Genomic DNA, 18,014 nt, shown 5'->3' with positions numbered 1-18,014 from the left:
ATTTTCATACCTCTCAGATTGTTATGTCAATTTTGTTGATATATTAGCTATTCCTCGGTGAGTCAAAAGTAGACTGGTGGGTCTTTGTTTCCTCTGTAGTGGTAAGCATCTTTGAAAATTGTGTACTGGGGAATAATCTGCTGCTCATTTCGCACATCTGATTAAGTGCGGAAAAATAAATGTTGATTTAATAGAGCCTTGGTCTGATATAACAGAGATCTTATCAGTTCAGCTGTTGCACGGATAGGTTTGATAAGATATATCTCATTATTTATATTCTGGTCTATGGCTGCCAATAAGCATAAGTTGAACAACTTCTTTGTGGAAGCACAAATATCAACTGCAGAACGGCAGTCCAAATGTAAAAATTCAGAGTCCCAATGCGAATTGTTTGAATAATTCACACATTTCCAGGTGTATAAACTAAACCACAACTCAAAATTTAATAAAAGCGTATGTCCTGGAAATGATCATTTTTCCTATTGTTATCAATCTATAATTTTCTCCCAGTAATTTCCCAATCTATCACCTTTATTTATTTTTGCCCATTTAAATAAGCTAAACAAGAATAAATGAGCAATCTCACATCAGGGAATACTGCCTCTATGCTGCTGCACCAATATAAATCCAGTAGAATTATAACAAAAACCTCAAGCATCTACAGTAAAATGGCCTAGCTCTTTCTCCACTATCCTTCTGCCATTAGGCAAAGACATTTATTATTCAAGTTGCCCTTTGAAGATTGACTTTAATTGTTAGCTGAGTGTTTATTTTTTGTTGTTTTTCATTCGTCTCTGTTTGGATTTTAATTATCACTTTGTGGTTGGCTGTATTTAGTTGTACTGAGTCTATCTGGGGTTCGATAATGAAATATAATAAATAGGGTTCTGGTTTGGATGCATATCAAAACCAAAGGTCACAAGCAAATATGTGACATGCCTCCCTTCTTTCTACAAGGAATATCTCAGCGATGCATACTTCTTCCGTATCCATTCCCATGTTATCCTCTTAACATGAGTCAAGTTAACCCAAAGCTACTCAGTATATTAAATAATTGAATATTTAAGCCTGGTTTTTCATTAGCTGGACACAGCTAAACACATTTGACCAAAACATTCTGATTATAGCTATAGTATACCATAAGAAAATAGATATCCAGATGAGCATGCCTATATTTTGTGCGTTACATTTGTCCAATCTTAAACATTTCTACAAGAATATTTTGTTGAAAAGTTTAATAATAAAGTACACATTTTTGGATCTGAAAAGCCCTTTAGATTTTTTTTCCCCAGTTCCCGTCTTCTAAGGTTTTTTTTTGTAAAATCAGTCATTGCTTTTGAAAATCAGTCATCATCATGTTCTTCCTTCATTCTAGTGTCCGATATCTGTTCCCAGGCCACCTACTTTATTAGCCCAATATGGTCCAGCTGAGACTTCAGCTGAATTAAGAGAGCCATTACCTCTAAGCATTAGAAAGGTTAATTAAAGTTCCTGACCTTGGAACAGCCTTTCAGAAAAATAATAGAGACTGGTAATTTTTTTCCGAGCATTATATAACATTGTAGTGGTTCCATGGCATATATTTAATGTTGTTCCCAATTTGAATTGAGTTATTTTTTAAAGAATTTTTAAATCCTGAGTATTTTGAATCAAATAGGTTGTTTTATTATAATACTAGACTATTTTTTTCTGTAGAGAGGAAGTAGGTTATTTATTTTGCTATGTAAAATGTTGTACAAACTGACATTGTTCTGCATAAATAATGACAATTACAAATTACATGCCACTTTTGTAGTTTATTCCTTTTTTAATATAAAATGTGCCATAGGAATTCATGGTGAAGAGTAAAAATTGAATTGTGGAAGCAGTCCTTTCATTTAAGTAGATGTAATTGCTTCTGTATTTTCTATTATTGAGTTTAATTGGATTATTAAAGATGGAAGTGTTGAGAATAAAATACTATTCCCTTTTCTCTTTTCCTCATCATTTAAAAAAATAAAAATTAGAACTAACTTATATAGATTTTACAACCATAGAGGAGAGGCAAGAGAGAGATGAGTTATAAATGGGTATCTATTTTACTCATGCTAGAAATAGGAGTTTGAATATATCATAAATGTGCCGTCTATATATAATTAAGTATCTTACTATTATTCAATTATTCATACATGATCCATGGCCAGATATGTACACTGCAAATGACCTATACAAAATATATAGGATGTAATATCTGTATTCACTTCTTTCCAGCCCTAGTGAAAATTCTATTCCCCATATTCTCAGTCTAAAGGGATACCAATTAAAACATTTCTCCATTTCTACATACGTTGCCTCCAATCTAATGTACATATTAGAATTAGTCCAGCCTTCTCTTATCTGTCTATATTGGAATGAGGATAGAATAAAGAGTTTTTATTTTTTCTGGAGAAGAAATGAGTCCACAGTCTGTATTTTGCCAGGATCTCTTCCCACACCAAATTTAATCCAATTCTGTTCAGTTTTAGGAGAGTTGTATTGGTGGATGTTCAAAGTTCTAAGCCCCTTTCAAAATTGCTTTCCAATATTCTATTGGTTTAGAAAGAATCGCAGAGGAAGGAAATTATCCAGATCATGGCATCTGGAATTCTTTTAAACCCCTTTACCAGAAATAGTTATTTTCTTAAGTGTAACAAAATAGCATGTTGCATCCAAATCTACATATGTCTTTCTGCTTTTGCTTTATATTGTGTCTGAGCACTTTTGTATGCTCCATACACTCCAGGAAGGACAGGGAACTTTAAAGAGACAACTTGACAATATTCCAAGTTAATGCCCAACTACCTCTCCTACAGAAATGCTTCTGGGTCTTTTTTTCTTCCACAGCCCCTGGCCCAATCTTGCAAATTTTTAAACTCAGGAGTGTCTTTAGTTGTCTTTTTACCACACAACCAAACTTGGTCCTATTTTAAGCAACCTAGAACTAAGGAGAATTTTCCTGACAGTAAGAATAATTAATGAGGAGATGATAAGCTGCCTGGGAAAGCCAAGGGAAATCATCAAAACAATTAAAAAATGAAAGTTAGAATATTTTGGACATGTGATGTGCCTCCCACATGGCATACTCCATTTAATCCTCCAGGGAAAGATTGAAGGCAAATGAGGTCCAGGCAGAAGAAGAACATCATGGCTTCAAAATCTAAGGGACTGGTTTGGACAAAACGCAGCAGCACTTTTTTGTGCGGCTGCTGATAAAAACAGGATCGCCAGCATGATCGCCAACGTCCGATAATGGATATGGCAGAAGAAGAAGAAGAAGAAGAAGAAGAAGAAGAAGAAGAAGAAGAAGAAGAAGAAGAAGAAGAAGAAGAAGAAGAAGAAGAAGAAGAAGAAGAAGAAGAAGAAGAAGAAGAAGAAGAAGAAGAAGAAGAAGAGAACAACAACAACAACAACAACAATTAATCAGTGGAACAACCTGCCTCCAGAAGTTGTGAATGCTCCAACACTGGAAGTTTTTAAGAAGAGACTGGACAGCCATTTGTCTGAAATAGTATAGGGTTTCCTGCCTGAGCAGGGAATTGGACTAGATGACCTTCAAGGTCCCTTCCAACTCTATTATTATTATTATTATTATTATTATTATTATTATTATTATTATTATTATTATTATTATTATTATTATTATTATTATGTTGTTGTTGTTGTTGTTGTTGTTGTTGTTGTTGTTTTTGTTGTTGTTGTTGTTGTTGTTGTTGTTGTTAAGTGTCATCCTGCTGATGGGCAGACAGATAGATAAACCGAGTCCTAATCCTGCAGCCATAATTTCTTTCCCCTTGTTCCACTGGGTTAGAAATAGTGAAGATAGGCGAATACTTTGCACTAGAGGGCAGCAGTGACTGTGAATTGCAAGGCAGTCCTTTGTAACATTACTATATAATCCTGAATTGCATTTTAAGGTGGATATTATTAACATTTCTCTTGGTAATTCCTTCTGGCAATTAGCTCTGATTGTTCTTTGTAGCAGCTGTGCTGTACTAATGACTTCCCTTATTTTGAAGTTTTGCTACTTATAAAGATTAAGATATCTGTAGGCATCTTTGTAACCTGGAGGGGAAAGAGGGTACCAGATGGCCCTCATAATACTCCACAGATCCAGTAGCTGTCATACACTTAGGTATTCATGTGAGCTGTCCTATTTCTTAACAATCACACTTCTCTTGCTACCTGTAGGTATATGCATGCCACACTCCTCCCCTAGATATCCAAATTCATACAATGTTTTACATTTTATGATTGAGTTTATTTGCTGCCCATTTTTCAGTTTAAATCATGGGATTTACACTTAGCCTGTGTCTGAGGGCAACCCTAGTCTACAATGGATAAGGGAATCTGGGATCATTTAACAAAATTAAACATAGCAGCACAAATTTTCACAATACACACATGCATACTCCATACATAGTTGATCAGAAGAATGGAAACCATTGCATCTGACCATAAAATAAAGCACTTGGATGCAGGATGGAAAATGATGGACACAAGATGGGTGGATGGATGAAGAGACCCTTCCTCTTTCTTTGGATGGAATTAGTGGGACTTTGGCCATTTCAAAGTTCCAGCTTGTATAGTCTGCATTCCTAAGCAGATTTTTGTTGTGGTCTCGCAGCTAAGGATCCCCAAGTCCGCTTTGACTCTGTCCAAAAACTTTAAGATGTTACATAAATATGTCATCCAGGCAATGTCACTAATGAAATCCTTTGTCCCTGTACCATAGTGATTTTCAGACTTATTTTTTATCACATAGAGTTACTCTGCTAATTAATTATTACTAAGACTAGAACACAAAATGTTTTGACAAGAGATTGAAGAAATTATGTATTTGAAGTTTGAGAAAAGATGACTGAGATATGCTCCCCCTGTTCAAATTCTTCGAAGGGCATCACAGAGAAAGAGATTCCAGACTGCAGGATACAGAATATTATGTTATAGGAAAGCAAATTACAATTGAATGATAGAAAACAACTTCCTAACACTGGCAGCATTATAATAGGGGAACCAATTAGTCAAGTCATAGGCTCCCCTACTTTGGATGTATTCAAAGGTCAGCTATCTGCTTAAAATGCTTTAATTTAGATTCTGACTCTGGGTAAGTAATTGGATTCAGAGACCAAAATGGACTCCTTCCAACTATATGATTGTATCAAAGTGCTGCCTCTTGTGAGAAAGTTGTATAGCTGTGTGAATGCACAATGACTACTGAAATTTGTGTATTTACAGATAAGCAACAAGCTATCTTTCTTCATGGTCTCTGTAACATTGGGCAGAAAGTCTTATAACAGGATAGAAGACAATACCGTTTTGTCAAAGGAAATATCCTCTTTAAAAAACACCAAGTCTGTTGTATTTCATATACACTGAACAGTTTGGCCACACTGTGTCTTGGCAAGGTGTAGATCAGTTGTGACAGAAACCTGTGTTATTATCAAGAAAGGAATTTCAAAAGAGGAGTTTGCAAAATTGCCCTCCACTAAAGGAAGATTCTTAACCATGGCTGCTAAGCATCTAGAGAATCACTAGGTTGCAACAAGTTTTGTTACTATGGATCTTAACAAAAGAAAAGATAGATGGAATGCTTAGTGATCAACAGTGAGCGGGGGAAAAAACAGGTGTGATGGAATCTATGAGCAAGTGTATAAACACTTGTGAAGATATTAGAGATGTGTTGTATATATGAAGAAATAGATGATAAATGATTAGATGTTACATAGATTGAGATAGATAATGATAGATAGACAGACAGACCTATCTATGGATGGATGGATGGATGGATGGATGGATGGATGGATGGATGGATGGATGGATGATAGGTAGGTGGTAGAAACAAACACGTACACACACAAACACTTTAATATCCAATGTAGATGAAATCTGAATGATTTGGAGCAAATATTAGATTGCATGAAGAACCATGAATCTCAATTGTAATGTAGTAAAGATAAAAGTAGATAGGTTTAATAATAATAAAGTTGGAAGAGACCTTGGAGGTCATCGAGTCCAACCCACTGCTCAGGCAGGAAACCCTATACCATTTCAGACAAATTGCTGTCCAGTCTCTTCTTAAAAACTTCCAGTGTTGGAGCATTCACAGCTTCTGGAGGCAGGTTGTTCCACTGATTAATTGTTCTGTCAAAAAAATTCTCCTTAGTTCGAGGTTGCTTCTCTCTTTGGTTAGTTTCCATTCATTGCTTCTTGTCCTGCCTTCGGGTGCTTTGGAGAATAGCTTGACTCCCTCTTCTTTGTTTGATAAAATTGAGTGAATGACTATGAATTATATAGAAATGATGAAAAAATAAAGTATGCAGGTGAATGTGTATATCTTGATAGAGTGCTTCCTATGGACATAAAAATGGCTGCAGAAAGTTCAAGATATGAAATGCTAGTAGAAAGCTGGCAGGTAATATGTGTTCTGTTGCAAGTAATGAACATCATTCAAAAGAAACAAAAACAGCTGTGTGGAAGAGTATATAGTTGTTATATGGAAATTGGTTACGTATGAACTGTGTATTAGAAGAGAATGAGTTATATAAACAGGGACAAAAGAATTGGGTAATAAGACAAATGCAAGAGTCAAAATGATTGGGTACTGAATAAATGTGGAAGGTACCTATACAAAAGATGTTCGCTGAGGTAATTTGGCTATATAGAGAGAATGAGAATTTAATTACAGTATAAGGGTTGAGAGAAAAAGGAAAGACAAGATGTAGTAGGAGAGTTTCAGAAAGTGAAAGATACGGTTAAAAGAACCAAAAGTGGTGTATGAAACAGTATATGGATATAGTAAAAACAAGAATGGATTGTAAAGATTAAACAATATGGATTGGTATAGTGAATCATACTGATATAAAGTAGATCTACTTAGATTTCCTTGTCTTTTTTCTTTATTTTCTATTTTATTTTTCATTGCTACTACTTACTCTTTTCCTTTTTATAACCTTAACACAAAAGGAAATAGCATGATGAGTATATAATGTATATATGTATTTTCTTTGTAGTCACTTGATCTTTTTTTAACTCTATGAAATAGCCATTATATTTTTAATCTAAAAATGTATATTTTTCTGAGATACAAATCTGGTTCAGTCCATCTTTTTATTTAATAGTGTTTTGTACTGTTTCATATTGGCCCCTTACAACTGATTAGCCACAAAAAACGCTTATAGTTAAAATGAACTACTTTCAGGGTGTTGTTATGAGAGAAATAGTTACATGTACAACTATGCCCGGGATTTTACACTAGACTGAATTTTAATCACTGTAGATTTCATCAGATACTTGGGACTAGAAAATATTCTTCATAAAACTTGCTGGAATATGTTTACATTGTATTTTGCTGAAAGGATACTCATGGGGGGGGGGGGAATCAACGATCTCCCAGCATTTCAATATGTTCTGAATGAACTGTTTGCAAAATGAGACAAATAAAATGTTTGGCACTTATCTGCTCTTTCAATTTGTTTTCTTAACAGGAAGTGCAGCGTTGTACATCTGACATGAACATCACCGCTGAACATTCCAATCACCCCGACAACAAGCACAAAAACAGATACATCAACATTTTAGCATGTGAGTAATAATGGCCTTCAGAGAAGTAATAAATAACAATAACTGCGTATCTTGTAATGGTGTCCCAGTTTACCAGTACACATTTACTTTTTATACCATCAAATCAGTGTTGAGTCCATATGAGGGCCTGAAATAATTCTTGCAGTTTTCATAGCAAGATTTTTGGAAGTTGCTTGACATTGCATCCTTCCTAGGGCTGACAGAGAAGAACTGGCCCAATGTCACCCAGTTGGCTTCATGCGCAAGGCTACAACTTCAGTCTCCCAGTTTTTAGGTTGGTGTTTTAATCATTGCACCAAGCTGGCTTTCTATCAGTATACTTACAATAAAATAAAATAATAAAAGTTCAACAAATGGATAACATGCTTCTTTCTTTTTATTTTTAATCATTTTCTTAAATTTTGTATTGTATTGTATTAGTTGTTTTTAAACTGGCTGTAAGCCGCCCTGAGTCCTCCGGGAGAAGGGCGGGGTATAAATATAATAAAATTCAAATTCAAATTCAAATTCAAATTCAAAATTCAAATTCAAATTCAGGCCTGTTTTCTGAGATAGATAATGACAATCTTTTAAGATTAAAAACATACAGATTTTATTTAGAAAAGCGACTCTGTCTAAGAAATTCGCAGCTCGATGTTCTAGACTAATTTTTTTCCAATGTGATATACTAATTTCCAGAAAGTCTTTAATAAAGTGGAGATTAATTAAAAGGATAGGATTGAATACTGGTAAGTAGAATTACACTCACATATTCCTTTCCTCTGCACACATTATATTTTTTAACTGCATTAAACCAATCTCCAGGGACATACGCATTTTTCCTGCCATGATTTGAAATAAATACTAATTTTGAACGATAGCATTGCCAAATTTCTGATGCAGTCTCATAAAAGTGATTTTCCTTATGCCTGTCTCTGAAAATTTCCAACTTTCCAGAACTGAAGTTTTCCCTTTCTGTGACTTCTGTAAACAGAAGCTTAATTGGATCTCACGAAAGTATTTACCTGATTGTCTTTGGCATTCCATTGCACCCTAAATTGATTAATAACTTTGATACTATCAGGTGTTCCAATAAAACAGTCAAAACACTTTGATCATCAACTGAGAAAACACTCCCTATTTGCCAAACAACCTATTTTTAAATCAATCTCCAATTCCTCTGTAACATTTTCTGAAGCGAGAATTGGCTTTTCAGTTCTTTCATTAGTCAATCATATATTAAAAAAGAAAAATGTATCAGGCTTATTTTCTTAAATGTGTGTTTTCCTTGTTCTTTTCTGTAGATGATCACAGTCGAGTGAAATTAAGACCTTTACCAGGAAAGGATTCAAAGCACAGCGATTACATTAATGCCAATTATGTTGATGTAAGTTGTTTTGTTAATTCCTAAGGTCTCTTGAGAAATCTTGTCCCTCAGAAGAAACAGAAACTCTTAATGCATTATTAGAACTTTTCATTTTTCAACTTCAGCTCCAAACTCCTCAAACGTTCAGTAGAAAAGAGCTCTGCTCCAGAGATATATACATTATTAATATGATTGCTATTGCAGATACTTTTATCTTACGTATTATTGTGATTTCCTTTGAAGGGTTACAACAAAGCGAAAGCTTACATTGCCACCCAGGGCCCTTTAAAGTCAACATTTGAAGATTTTTGGAGAATGATTTGGGAGCAAAACACTGGAATTATCATCATGATTACAAATCTTGTGGAAAAAGGAAGAGTAAGCAGAATAGTCTGCATTTATTATCATAATATTTTTCTTAGTTCTCACCAGAGATGTGTGATCTTTCTTCAGTTTTGTTAAGGAGTTGAATGTGTTTCATCGTAGCATAAACTCTAATAATAATTTTTATTTATAATAATAATTTTGTCTGAAATGGTCTAGGGTTTCCTGCCTGAGCAGGGGGTTGGATTAGAAGACCTCCAAGGTCCCTTCCAACTTTATTATTATTGTTGTTGTTGTTGTTGTAAATCAATATTTATAATATAGATGAGGCAGATCTCATTTCTGCTCATGGATAACCTATAACAGGCATGATGTGAAAGTAATTTATTTCCTGCATAATATAATATTTAACTAATATAACTAACACCATTTGCTAAGGGTTCCTTAATTTGTTTAGTCCACTTTAGCAACTTCCTATCACTATAAACCTTGAATATACTCTAGGTCAGTGTTTCCCAATCTTGAGAATTTTAAGATGTGTAGACTTCAACTCCCAGAATTCACCAGCCATCTATCCACAATTTAAACCCCCTCCCAAAGTTGGGTAATATTACTTTAGGATGATTAAAGCTTAGAGAAGTATTAGACAGAGCTGTCTTAAAAAACAGCAATCCCCAATCTTTTCAGCTTGGCAGACCAGCGGGGGAGGGTTCCATGGAAGCGCCAGATGCAGGAAACTCCATTTGTGCAAGTAGTAGGCACATGTGCCCGCCACTCTTGCAAATGGAGCTGTGCATGCACACACTCCCCCACCAGTTCTTGTGATGCCAGTTCCAAATGGGCCGTGGCTCGAGGATTGGGGACCTCTGTCTTAAAAGAACAATGGGACAAAAATGGTGGTTCACTAGCTAACATTGACTGAACTGTATTGCTGTTAGAAAAAGAAATAAAAAAACACTTTGAAAATGTTTGTAGCCCATGAAAAATAAGGCCTAGACTTAGAGAACTAAGTTTGAAGCTGGTACATTCCAGTTAAATTCCAGACATTCTCTCTCTTTCTCTCACTCTCTCTCAAAACAATTTAAACAATATAAACAATTTCCAGCAATGGATGAAAACTAATCAAAGAGAGAAGCAACCTAGAACTAAGGAGAAATTTCCTGACAGTTAGAACAATTAATCAGTGGAACGACCTGCCTCCAGAAGTGGTGAATGCTCCAACACTGGAAGTTTTAAAGAAGAGACTGGACAGCCATTTGTCTGAAATGGTATAGGGTTTCCTGCCTGAGCAGGGGGTTGGACTAGAACCGCCAAGGTCTCTTCCAACTCTATTATTGTTATTATTATAGCCTGACAAATGACAGTATATATATAAATATAAGACATTAACAAAAATTAAATTATACCAGGACTGATGAATTTGTGTAAAAGTATATTAGATAATCTATATTATGAACAATATTTCATAAATAATGTCCTAACAATTGTTACATGTAATAACTATCAATAAAAATACAATTTTAACAAAGGGTTAAAAAACATAATAAGCAGTTTTTCCAGAACAACTAAAAAAAAAGAAATAGCTCTTTTATGCAGCCAGATCTCAGATTGAATCCTTCTTAACTCAGTATCCTCTAGCATCATACAGACTTTAACATTTTATGTTATTCTTCTTTCTTCAGAGGAAATGTGACCAGTATTGGCCAACTGAAAACAGTGAGGAATATGGCCATATCATTGTCACACTGAAGAGCACAAAAGTACATGCTTGCTACACTGTCCGCCGCTTCACAGTGAGGAATACAAAAATGAAAAAAGTGAGCAACATCATTACACTATGTTTGTTCAAAAATGAATGTCCATTTGGGATGTTGCTACTAAGTGTGACTCATTCATACATACAATATTCGAAGATTGTTGCGATCTCAAGACTGTCTATAGTGTACAACAGGGGTCCCCAACCCCCAGTCTGTGGACCGGTACTGGGCCGCAGCATGCCAGCAACTGGTCCGCACAAACAAGCAAAGCCCCATCCGTGAGATGCAGGCAACACACAAAACCATGCCCCTTCCGGTCCACGGAAAAACCTCTCTCCATGTAACCGGTCCCTGGTGCCCAAATGGTTGGGGGCCTCTGGTGTACAATAAAGCAGAAAGGACCAGAAAACCAAGAACAATGCAATGCACATAGCAGAAAATCAAATTGTCTGTTTTTACAATTTGACAAGGCTTGGGAAGTTAAGAATTTTTAACAGATGGAAGAAATTGAGTGCAGTAATTGAAATTACAAGTAAATGAAAAAGAAAATAGTTCATCAATATCTTTTTTTCAAATTTGACACTATTGAACAAGGAATTCATATTAGGCATCATAAAATTACTATAATAGTTTTCTCAGTGGGCTCAACATTAAAGATAAGCAAATTAAGCAAAAGAACAAGATTATGTCTGTGAGTTTTGTTAGATTTTAAAAATGTACAAAGATTGCCAAATAGTTTTATGTACATTTCCTATCCATCCAATCATTATAGCCAAAGATTACAGAGATTGTAGTCAAGGAACTTTGGGAGGGCCAATTTTTACTATTCTTCCTTAAATTCAAGTGAAATACAGCTATGAACATGAAAGACAGAGATCAGTTTTATCTGACTCGGTTGCATTTTGGAGGGTATGATTTTCAATTCATGTCAGGCTGTGAGAACTTACTGGAAGCTACCTCTTATAAACTGATATGGTAGTCCAATAATTACAAAGGTTTCTTTGTAAGGCAAAGTCTATCTCAGTTGAAGGCAAATTTATATGTCCCAGGATAATGATGCAAAATTGAATTTGGGTCAGTCACCCGGACCAGAGATGTACTCTTTGTCAGATAATAGGAGTTGCCACCGGCTTATCAAATACTTAGGAGCTGAGGGCTTGGCAGTCCAAGGAAACAACAGCCAATCGCCAGCTATCAACACACCAATCAGCTAATAGGAAGCCACCATATAAACACGACTCACAGAAGAGCCTAGAGCAGGGATAGGCAACCTTGGCTCTTTTATGACTTGCGGACTTCAACTTTCAGAATTCCTGAGCCAGCATGGCTCAGCTTGGAAACCTCTTCCTTTCCCCTCAGCATGACTGGCTCAGGAATTCTGGGAGTTGAAGTCCATGAGTCATAAAAGAGCCAAGGTTGCCTACCCCTGGGCTAGGGCACGTATTCCAGTAGAGAAATTACCTGAAGATGGGCTCTGGCATAAGTCCGAAAGCTCAGAAGAGTAAATCTCTGGTCCCGGTGATCGACCCAAATTTGATTTTGTATCTCAGTTGTTAGATAATAGTATTATATTAGAATTTACAGGACTTTTTCACATAAAATCCTTAAATTTCAGCACCCCTGAGTTTATTCTGCTCTAGGGTGTCCAGAGAGGGCTAAACAGCAGTACAGAGAGGGAAAAATATGAAACCTTGATGTTAACTAATATTATTATTTTCTACTTGTATGTTTCACGACTTCTGGATCGAAAGGGAAATCCCAAAGGACGTCAAAACGAAAGGACACTCATTCAGTACCATTACACACAGTGGCCTGACATGGGAGTACCTGAATATGCACTTCCTGTGCTGACATTTGTGAGAAGATCCTCTGCAGCCAGAACTGCTGAGATGGGTCCAGTAATTGTACATTGCAGGTATGTTTGGACATTGTCAATCCATTCTTGTTGGCAACATAGTGTAGATTAATGTACAGTTGCAATGGTGGTTTGGTTATTATTTACAACAATGCATCTATATGTGCATCACTTGTTCTTTTAACTGCTGACATCTTTACAAATCACCATGTGTCTAAATGTATTTAGCAACATAATGATTCGGTACCAAAATAAATAGCTACATTTACCACAGTAACAGAAAACACATATTACAGAGAGAGTCGAGTCTGAGACACAATATTATTTTTCCAAGTTCATTCCTGGAATCTAGGATTAAACCAAAGTTTCATTCTAAGTCACGATCATACTTATGATGTCATCTGGTTCTGGATTTTTTTATTTATTTTTTATTAACCTAAACTATTCTTGGAAACAGTACTGAAAAACACTGTGTCATTAGTACCGCTTTATAAAACCCTAGTAAGACCACACCTTGGTCAACATATCACAGAAAAGATGTTGAGAGTTTGGAAACAATTCAGAGAAGAGCAACTAAGATGATCCAAGGCCTGGAGACTAAAACATATGAAGAACGGCTGCAGGACTTGGGTTTGATAGTCTAAAGAAAAGAAGAAATAGGGGAGACATGATAGCAGTGTTCCAGTATCTGAGGGCTGCCACAAGGCGGGGGGGTGTGTGTGTGTGTGTGTCACATTATTCTGCAAAGCACCAGAGGGGAGGACAAGAAACAATGGTTGAAAACTGATCAAAGAGAGGAGCAACCTAAAATTATGGAGAAACTTCCTGACAGTGAGGACAATTAGCCAGTGGAACAGCTTGCCTTCAGAAATCGTGGGTGCTCCATCACTGGAGATTTTTAAGAAGAGGCTAGACAGTCACTTGTCTGAGATGGTATAGGTTCTCCTGCTTGAGCAGGGAACTGGACTAGAAGACCTCCAAGGTCCCTTCCAATTCTATTCTATTCTATTCTATTCTATTCTATTCTATTCTATTCTATTCTATTCTATTCTATTCTATTCTATACAAAGCTAAACAAAAAACACATTGTCAGGGAAATAGGTATAATTGCATTCATGAGACTTCTTAATGTATCCTGATTGCCAAAAAGAGCTTGGGTTTCCTGAATGTGTAGATATTAGCATTCTTAGAATATTCTTTTCCTATAAATCTGAAAAAAAGAAACCCATCTGGAAAGGTGTATCATCAGTACGTGAACTCTTAATTTTTTCTGCATGCTTTATTTGGTAAAGTTCATTCTCCTGAATCAAAAAGGATATTACGATATGCAGTGAAAATGTTTGATATATCAAAAAGGAGAATTTACAGAACAAGGTTCTGAGCATCATTCATTCTGAAGTTGCTGCACAACTATAATTGATTTCTAACCGATTGCAAACTAAGCTTTCCCATCTAGTCATCTTTGAAATTAAATAATGATCTAAAATTGAAACTCAGTAATCACAGAACAATTGGAAAGCGGATTTGAATCCTGACTTTTTCACTAGTAGGGAAATAGCCTCCATCTATTCCCTCTGCAGGGCTAGTTCCTCCCTGAGAAGCACATTAATATGCGCTGTGACATAGGAAGATTCCCCAAATGCAAGGTGAAGGCTGTGATGAAAGAGTGTTTTGCTAGCATGCAAATAAAGATCTCAGAGAAGAAAGATAAAGGAAGAAAGAGGCACTTGACAGTTGAACGTGAGAGAAAGAGAAAGAAAACACAAGACATTTTTATCTTCAAAGAAACATCTTGAAGTCCTTCTGGCAAAGCAAACATTTAATCCACCATAGAGAAGTTTATTGGTTGAAGTACTACAAATTATACAAGAACCATTTACATGTATCATTTGGGGGGTGTGTGTGTGGCAATGAGATCTCTAAAGGATATAAATTTAGGATACCTTAAGCCATTTTGTCAAAATTGCCCAGAAAACTGGTTTCCTCACCAAAGTATATTCCAGGATGCCAATTTGGGGACTACTCCCAGCATCCCGAGCCATATCCTATTCTATTTGAAGAGGCTCAGGTTGAACATCGCTTACAGCACTTCCATGATTGTTATGAAAATTAGTATTAGCATCAAGGCATTCTTTCTTAATATTTAATTATGTTTTCCTACTGCTTTATTTCTTTTTATCTTTTTGTTTGGGGCTTAGTGCTGGTGTTGGCAGGACTGGTACCTACATTGTAATAGACAGTATGCTGCAACAAATAAAAGACAAAAGCACAGTTAATGTCCTGGGTTTCCTGAAACACATCAGGACACAGCGCAACTACCTCGTCCAGACGGAGGTAAGAATCGGAAATGTATTCGTTGTCATTGCTGCAGCCAGTCGCTACCAACCAACTAAATTTTGTTACAGGAAGTTTGCTTATTGCAGTTCCTGCTAAAATAACACAATTTGCAGGTTAAATTTTTGTGTCTGTATCTGTTCGTTCTGCAGGCATATATAAAGAATCATTATGTGATTCGAGTGAATGTGGATTCTTAGTGAGCACATAGTTATGTGACCATCCATACTTATGAATGGGTATATTCAGACAGATTATTTTTCATTTACAGGCAGTCCTTGACTTACAACAACTGCACTCAAAAAAGTGACTTATGACTGGTTCTTACACTTAAGACCATTGCAATATCACCACAGTCATAAAATCAAAATTTGGGTGCTTGGCAACCAGCATGTATTTGCAATGGTTGCAGCATCCCAGGGTCATGTGATCACCATTTGCAGCTTTTCCAGACAGCTTCCAACCAGCACAGTCAGTGGGTGAAGCCTGAGTCCCTTAACAATCATGGGATTCCCTTAATTGCAGTGATTCATTCAACAGCCACGGCAACCATGGTCATAAATTCAGGCACAACTCGTTTAACAATTGCGTTGCCTAGTAGCAGAATTCCAAATTCCAATTTTGATCATTATTTGAAGACCACCCGTATGTAAAATTCAGAATAAACTGCTTAAGAAATTATTTGGGCTGGAGTTGAGGGGACAGTACAGACCCCAAATTAAATAGGGTCAAGATTATTTTATTAGCATTATTTGAAATGCACAACCCTTTTAGAAAGGTTAGCGAGAAGAAAAGCTGATAGAAGTCATCCCATAATTTCACTTTTTAAAATTCATAACACTATTTTAATTTAATCAAAGTAAACAAGGGAAATGTTTTAAGAAAAGGGGGCGATTTATGTTAGAATGGAAGAAAATTACAGATGTTACAGATATTACAAAATTAAGATATTGCAAAAAAAAGTAATAAACAAGCAGAGGAGGAAAAAGGAAAAATGCTCCAGAAATAGAACCATCAGTGAAACTGAAAAGCTATGTAAGTAATATTTGATCCAAGGTTGTTGCAAATATCCTGTCTTGCATGACTCAAAAGCACTTGCACTCCATTCAGAACAGAGTTACACATGCCTATCTCTCTTTGCATCTCTTAGGAGCAGTATGTTTTCATTCATGATGCCTTGTTGGAAGCCATTCTCGGGAAAGAGACTGAAGTTTCTGCCAATCAGCTACATAGCTATGTCAACAGCATTCTCATACCTGGCATTGGGGGCAAGACTCGACTGGAGAAACAGTTCAAGGTAAACTTTGACACTTGCTGCGTGGATGCGGTACTTATATCTCATTGCACTTGTGTCAGAAGCACCGAGACATTTCTGGGTTGAAAGGATTAGCTGGTGACATCACCGTTGCCTGGGGGATACCCAATTGGGGACCCCTTTCATGACCCTGGCAGGGGTTGGAGTGAAGGATGGGAGTTCACCCCGCCCCATGGCAGCACTAGGGTCTCAAACATGGGCTTGCTAACCTCCAACCCAGTGTCCTAACCACTCAAGCACCATGCTCCAGTATACCTACATGATTTATCAACTGTAGCTTTGAATGGTTTCCATTGTTATTGCTGCCCTTCCTGACCATTGTTGATGCTTAGGTCATTCAACTAATTCAAGAAAATTGAAATGGTAGGATTGATAATACCCTTGAGTCATGGTTCAGCCCTGCAGAGTCCGCTCTACGGTAATGCCCTCTGCGATGCCCTCATAATGAGGTTTTTTTCCTTAGGGAATTAAGTCTAAAATTAAAACTAGATGGGGGCCTATTCTAGCATAAGGTGGAGAGAGGATTGTAAGTATCAGGAAAAGGAGTCTTTAAAATATATTTTCAGGAATCTGAAGCTGATAGCAAGGGGGGAAAGAGTAGAAATTCCATTTTTTGAAATGTGCTTTGTGTGTGCTTTGTTTTAATTAAAATAGATGACATTAAGCTTTTCAAATACTTAACATAATTGATTCAATGTCTTATTTTATCCAAAAATGGCATATCATCATAAACATCATTCTTTTATTTTTTTCTGCTGTCATCTTGTGGGCTCTAGGGGCAACACAACATGCATTCTTCCTACCAATGAATGATATAAGTCCTTGCTTAGGGACCATAATTGCGATTGGTAATTCCGTCGGTCAGCGATGCTGTCTCTGAGTGAAGCATCACATGACAATGACATGCTTATGATTCTCTTCCTATGTGGTCATTAAGCAAGACATCATGTGATTGCGACTTGTAATTTTACCGCCAGCTTCTCCATTGACTACTGGTTGTGAAGTTCACAAATGGCAATCACATGACCATGGGACGCCATAACAGTTATTAATGACTATCAGTTGCGAAATACTCAAATGTCAATTATGTGACCACAGGTTGTAAAGTTGCATTTTCAGGCAGTCATAACTCAAACGATTATTAAACAGGGCAGTCATTAAGTGAGGTCTACCTGTATAGTACTGCAAGTATAAAGATACTTTTTAAAAAACAGAGTTTCACAGTCACTTCCTTGAAGCTTGGAAGAAGTCAAACAGATATTTATTATTCATTCGCAATGCATACTGGCTGCCTAAAATTGCCTACAAGGTAAGATTTAGGCATAGATATAATTTCACCCATCCAATGATCTTTCCTGTATCTTCACAGAATTTGAAAATAACAAATGTATCTATCAGGATCAGTCTGCTGTGGAATCAAAACTGGAATATTTGCAAGGGGCTTTATCTGCAAAGTGTCCCACAAATTGGTCACAACTATTCATT

At 36.3% G+C, this 18,014-nt stretch overlaps 1 protein-coding gene across 1 annotated transcript in view; it reads left to right on the top strand.

Annotated features, from left to right (window-relative positions):
• PTPRG (protein tyrosine phosphatase receptor type G) overlaps nucleotides 1-18,014 on the top strand; it is a 100,485-nt gene that overhangs the window by 71,787 nt on the left and 10,684 nt on the right. Inside the window, exons 5-11 of the mRNA XM_015811219.1 lie at nucleotides 7,503-7,599; nucleotides 8,883-8,965; nucleotides 9,188-9,322; nucleotides 10,951-11,085; nucleotides 12,777-12,940; nucleotides 15,079-15,214; nucleotides 16,365-16,511. Coding sequence (XP_015666705.1) covers nucleotides 7,503-7,599; nucleotides 8,883-8,965; nucleotides 9,188-9,322; nucleotides 10,951-11,085; nucleotides 12,777-12,940; nucleotides 15,079-15,214; nucleotides 16,365-16,511 — 897 coding nt within the window. The remainder of the gene's footprint in view (nucleotides 1-7,502; nucleotides 7,600-8,882; nucleotides 8,966-9,187; nucleotides 9,323-10,950; nucleotides 11,086-12,776; nucleotides 12,941-15,078; nucleotides 15,215-16,364; nucleotides 16,512-18,014) is intronic.

Source organism: Protobothrops mucrosquamatus, unplaced genomic scaffold, assembly GCF_001527695.2.
Source record: "Protobothrops mucrosquamatus isolate PMUCROS unplaced genomic scaffold, P.Mucros_1.0 scaffold_48, whole genome shotgun sequence".
Classification (NCBI taxonomy): domain Eukaryota; kingdom Metazoa; phylum Chordata; class Lepidosauria; order Squamata; family Viperidae; genus Protobothrops; species Protobothrops mucrosquamatus.
The sequence above is the reverse complement of the archived record's forward strand: the minus strand, read 5'-3'. Positions and strand labels throughout refer to the sequence as shown.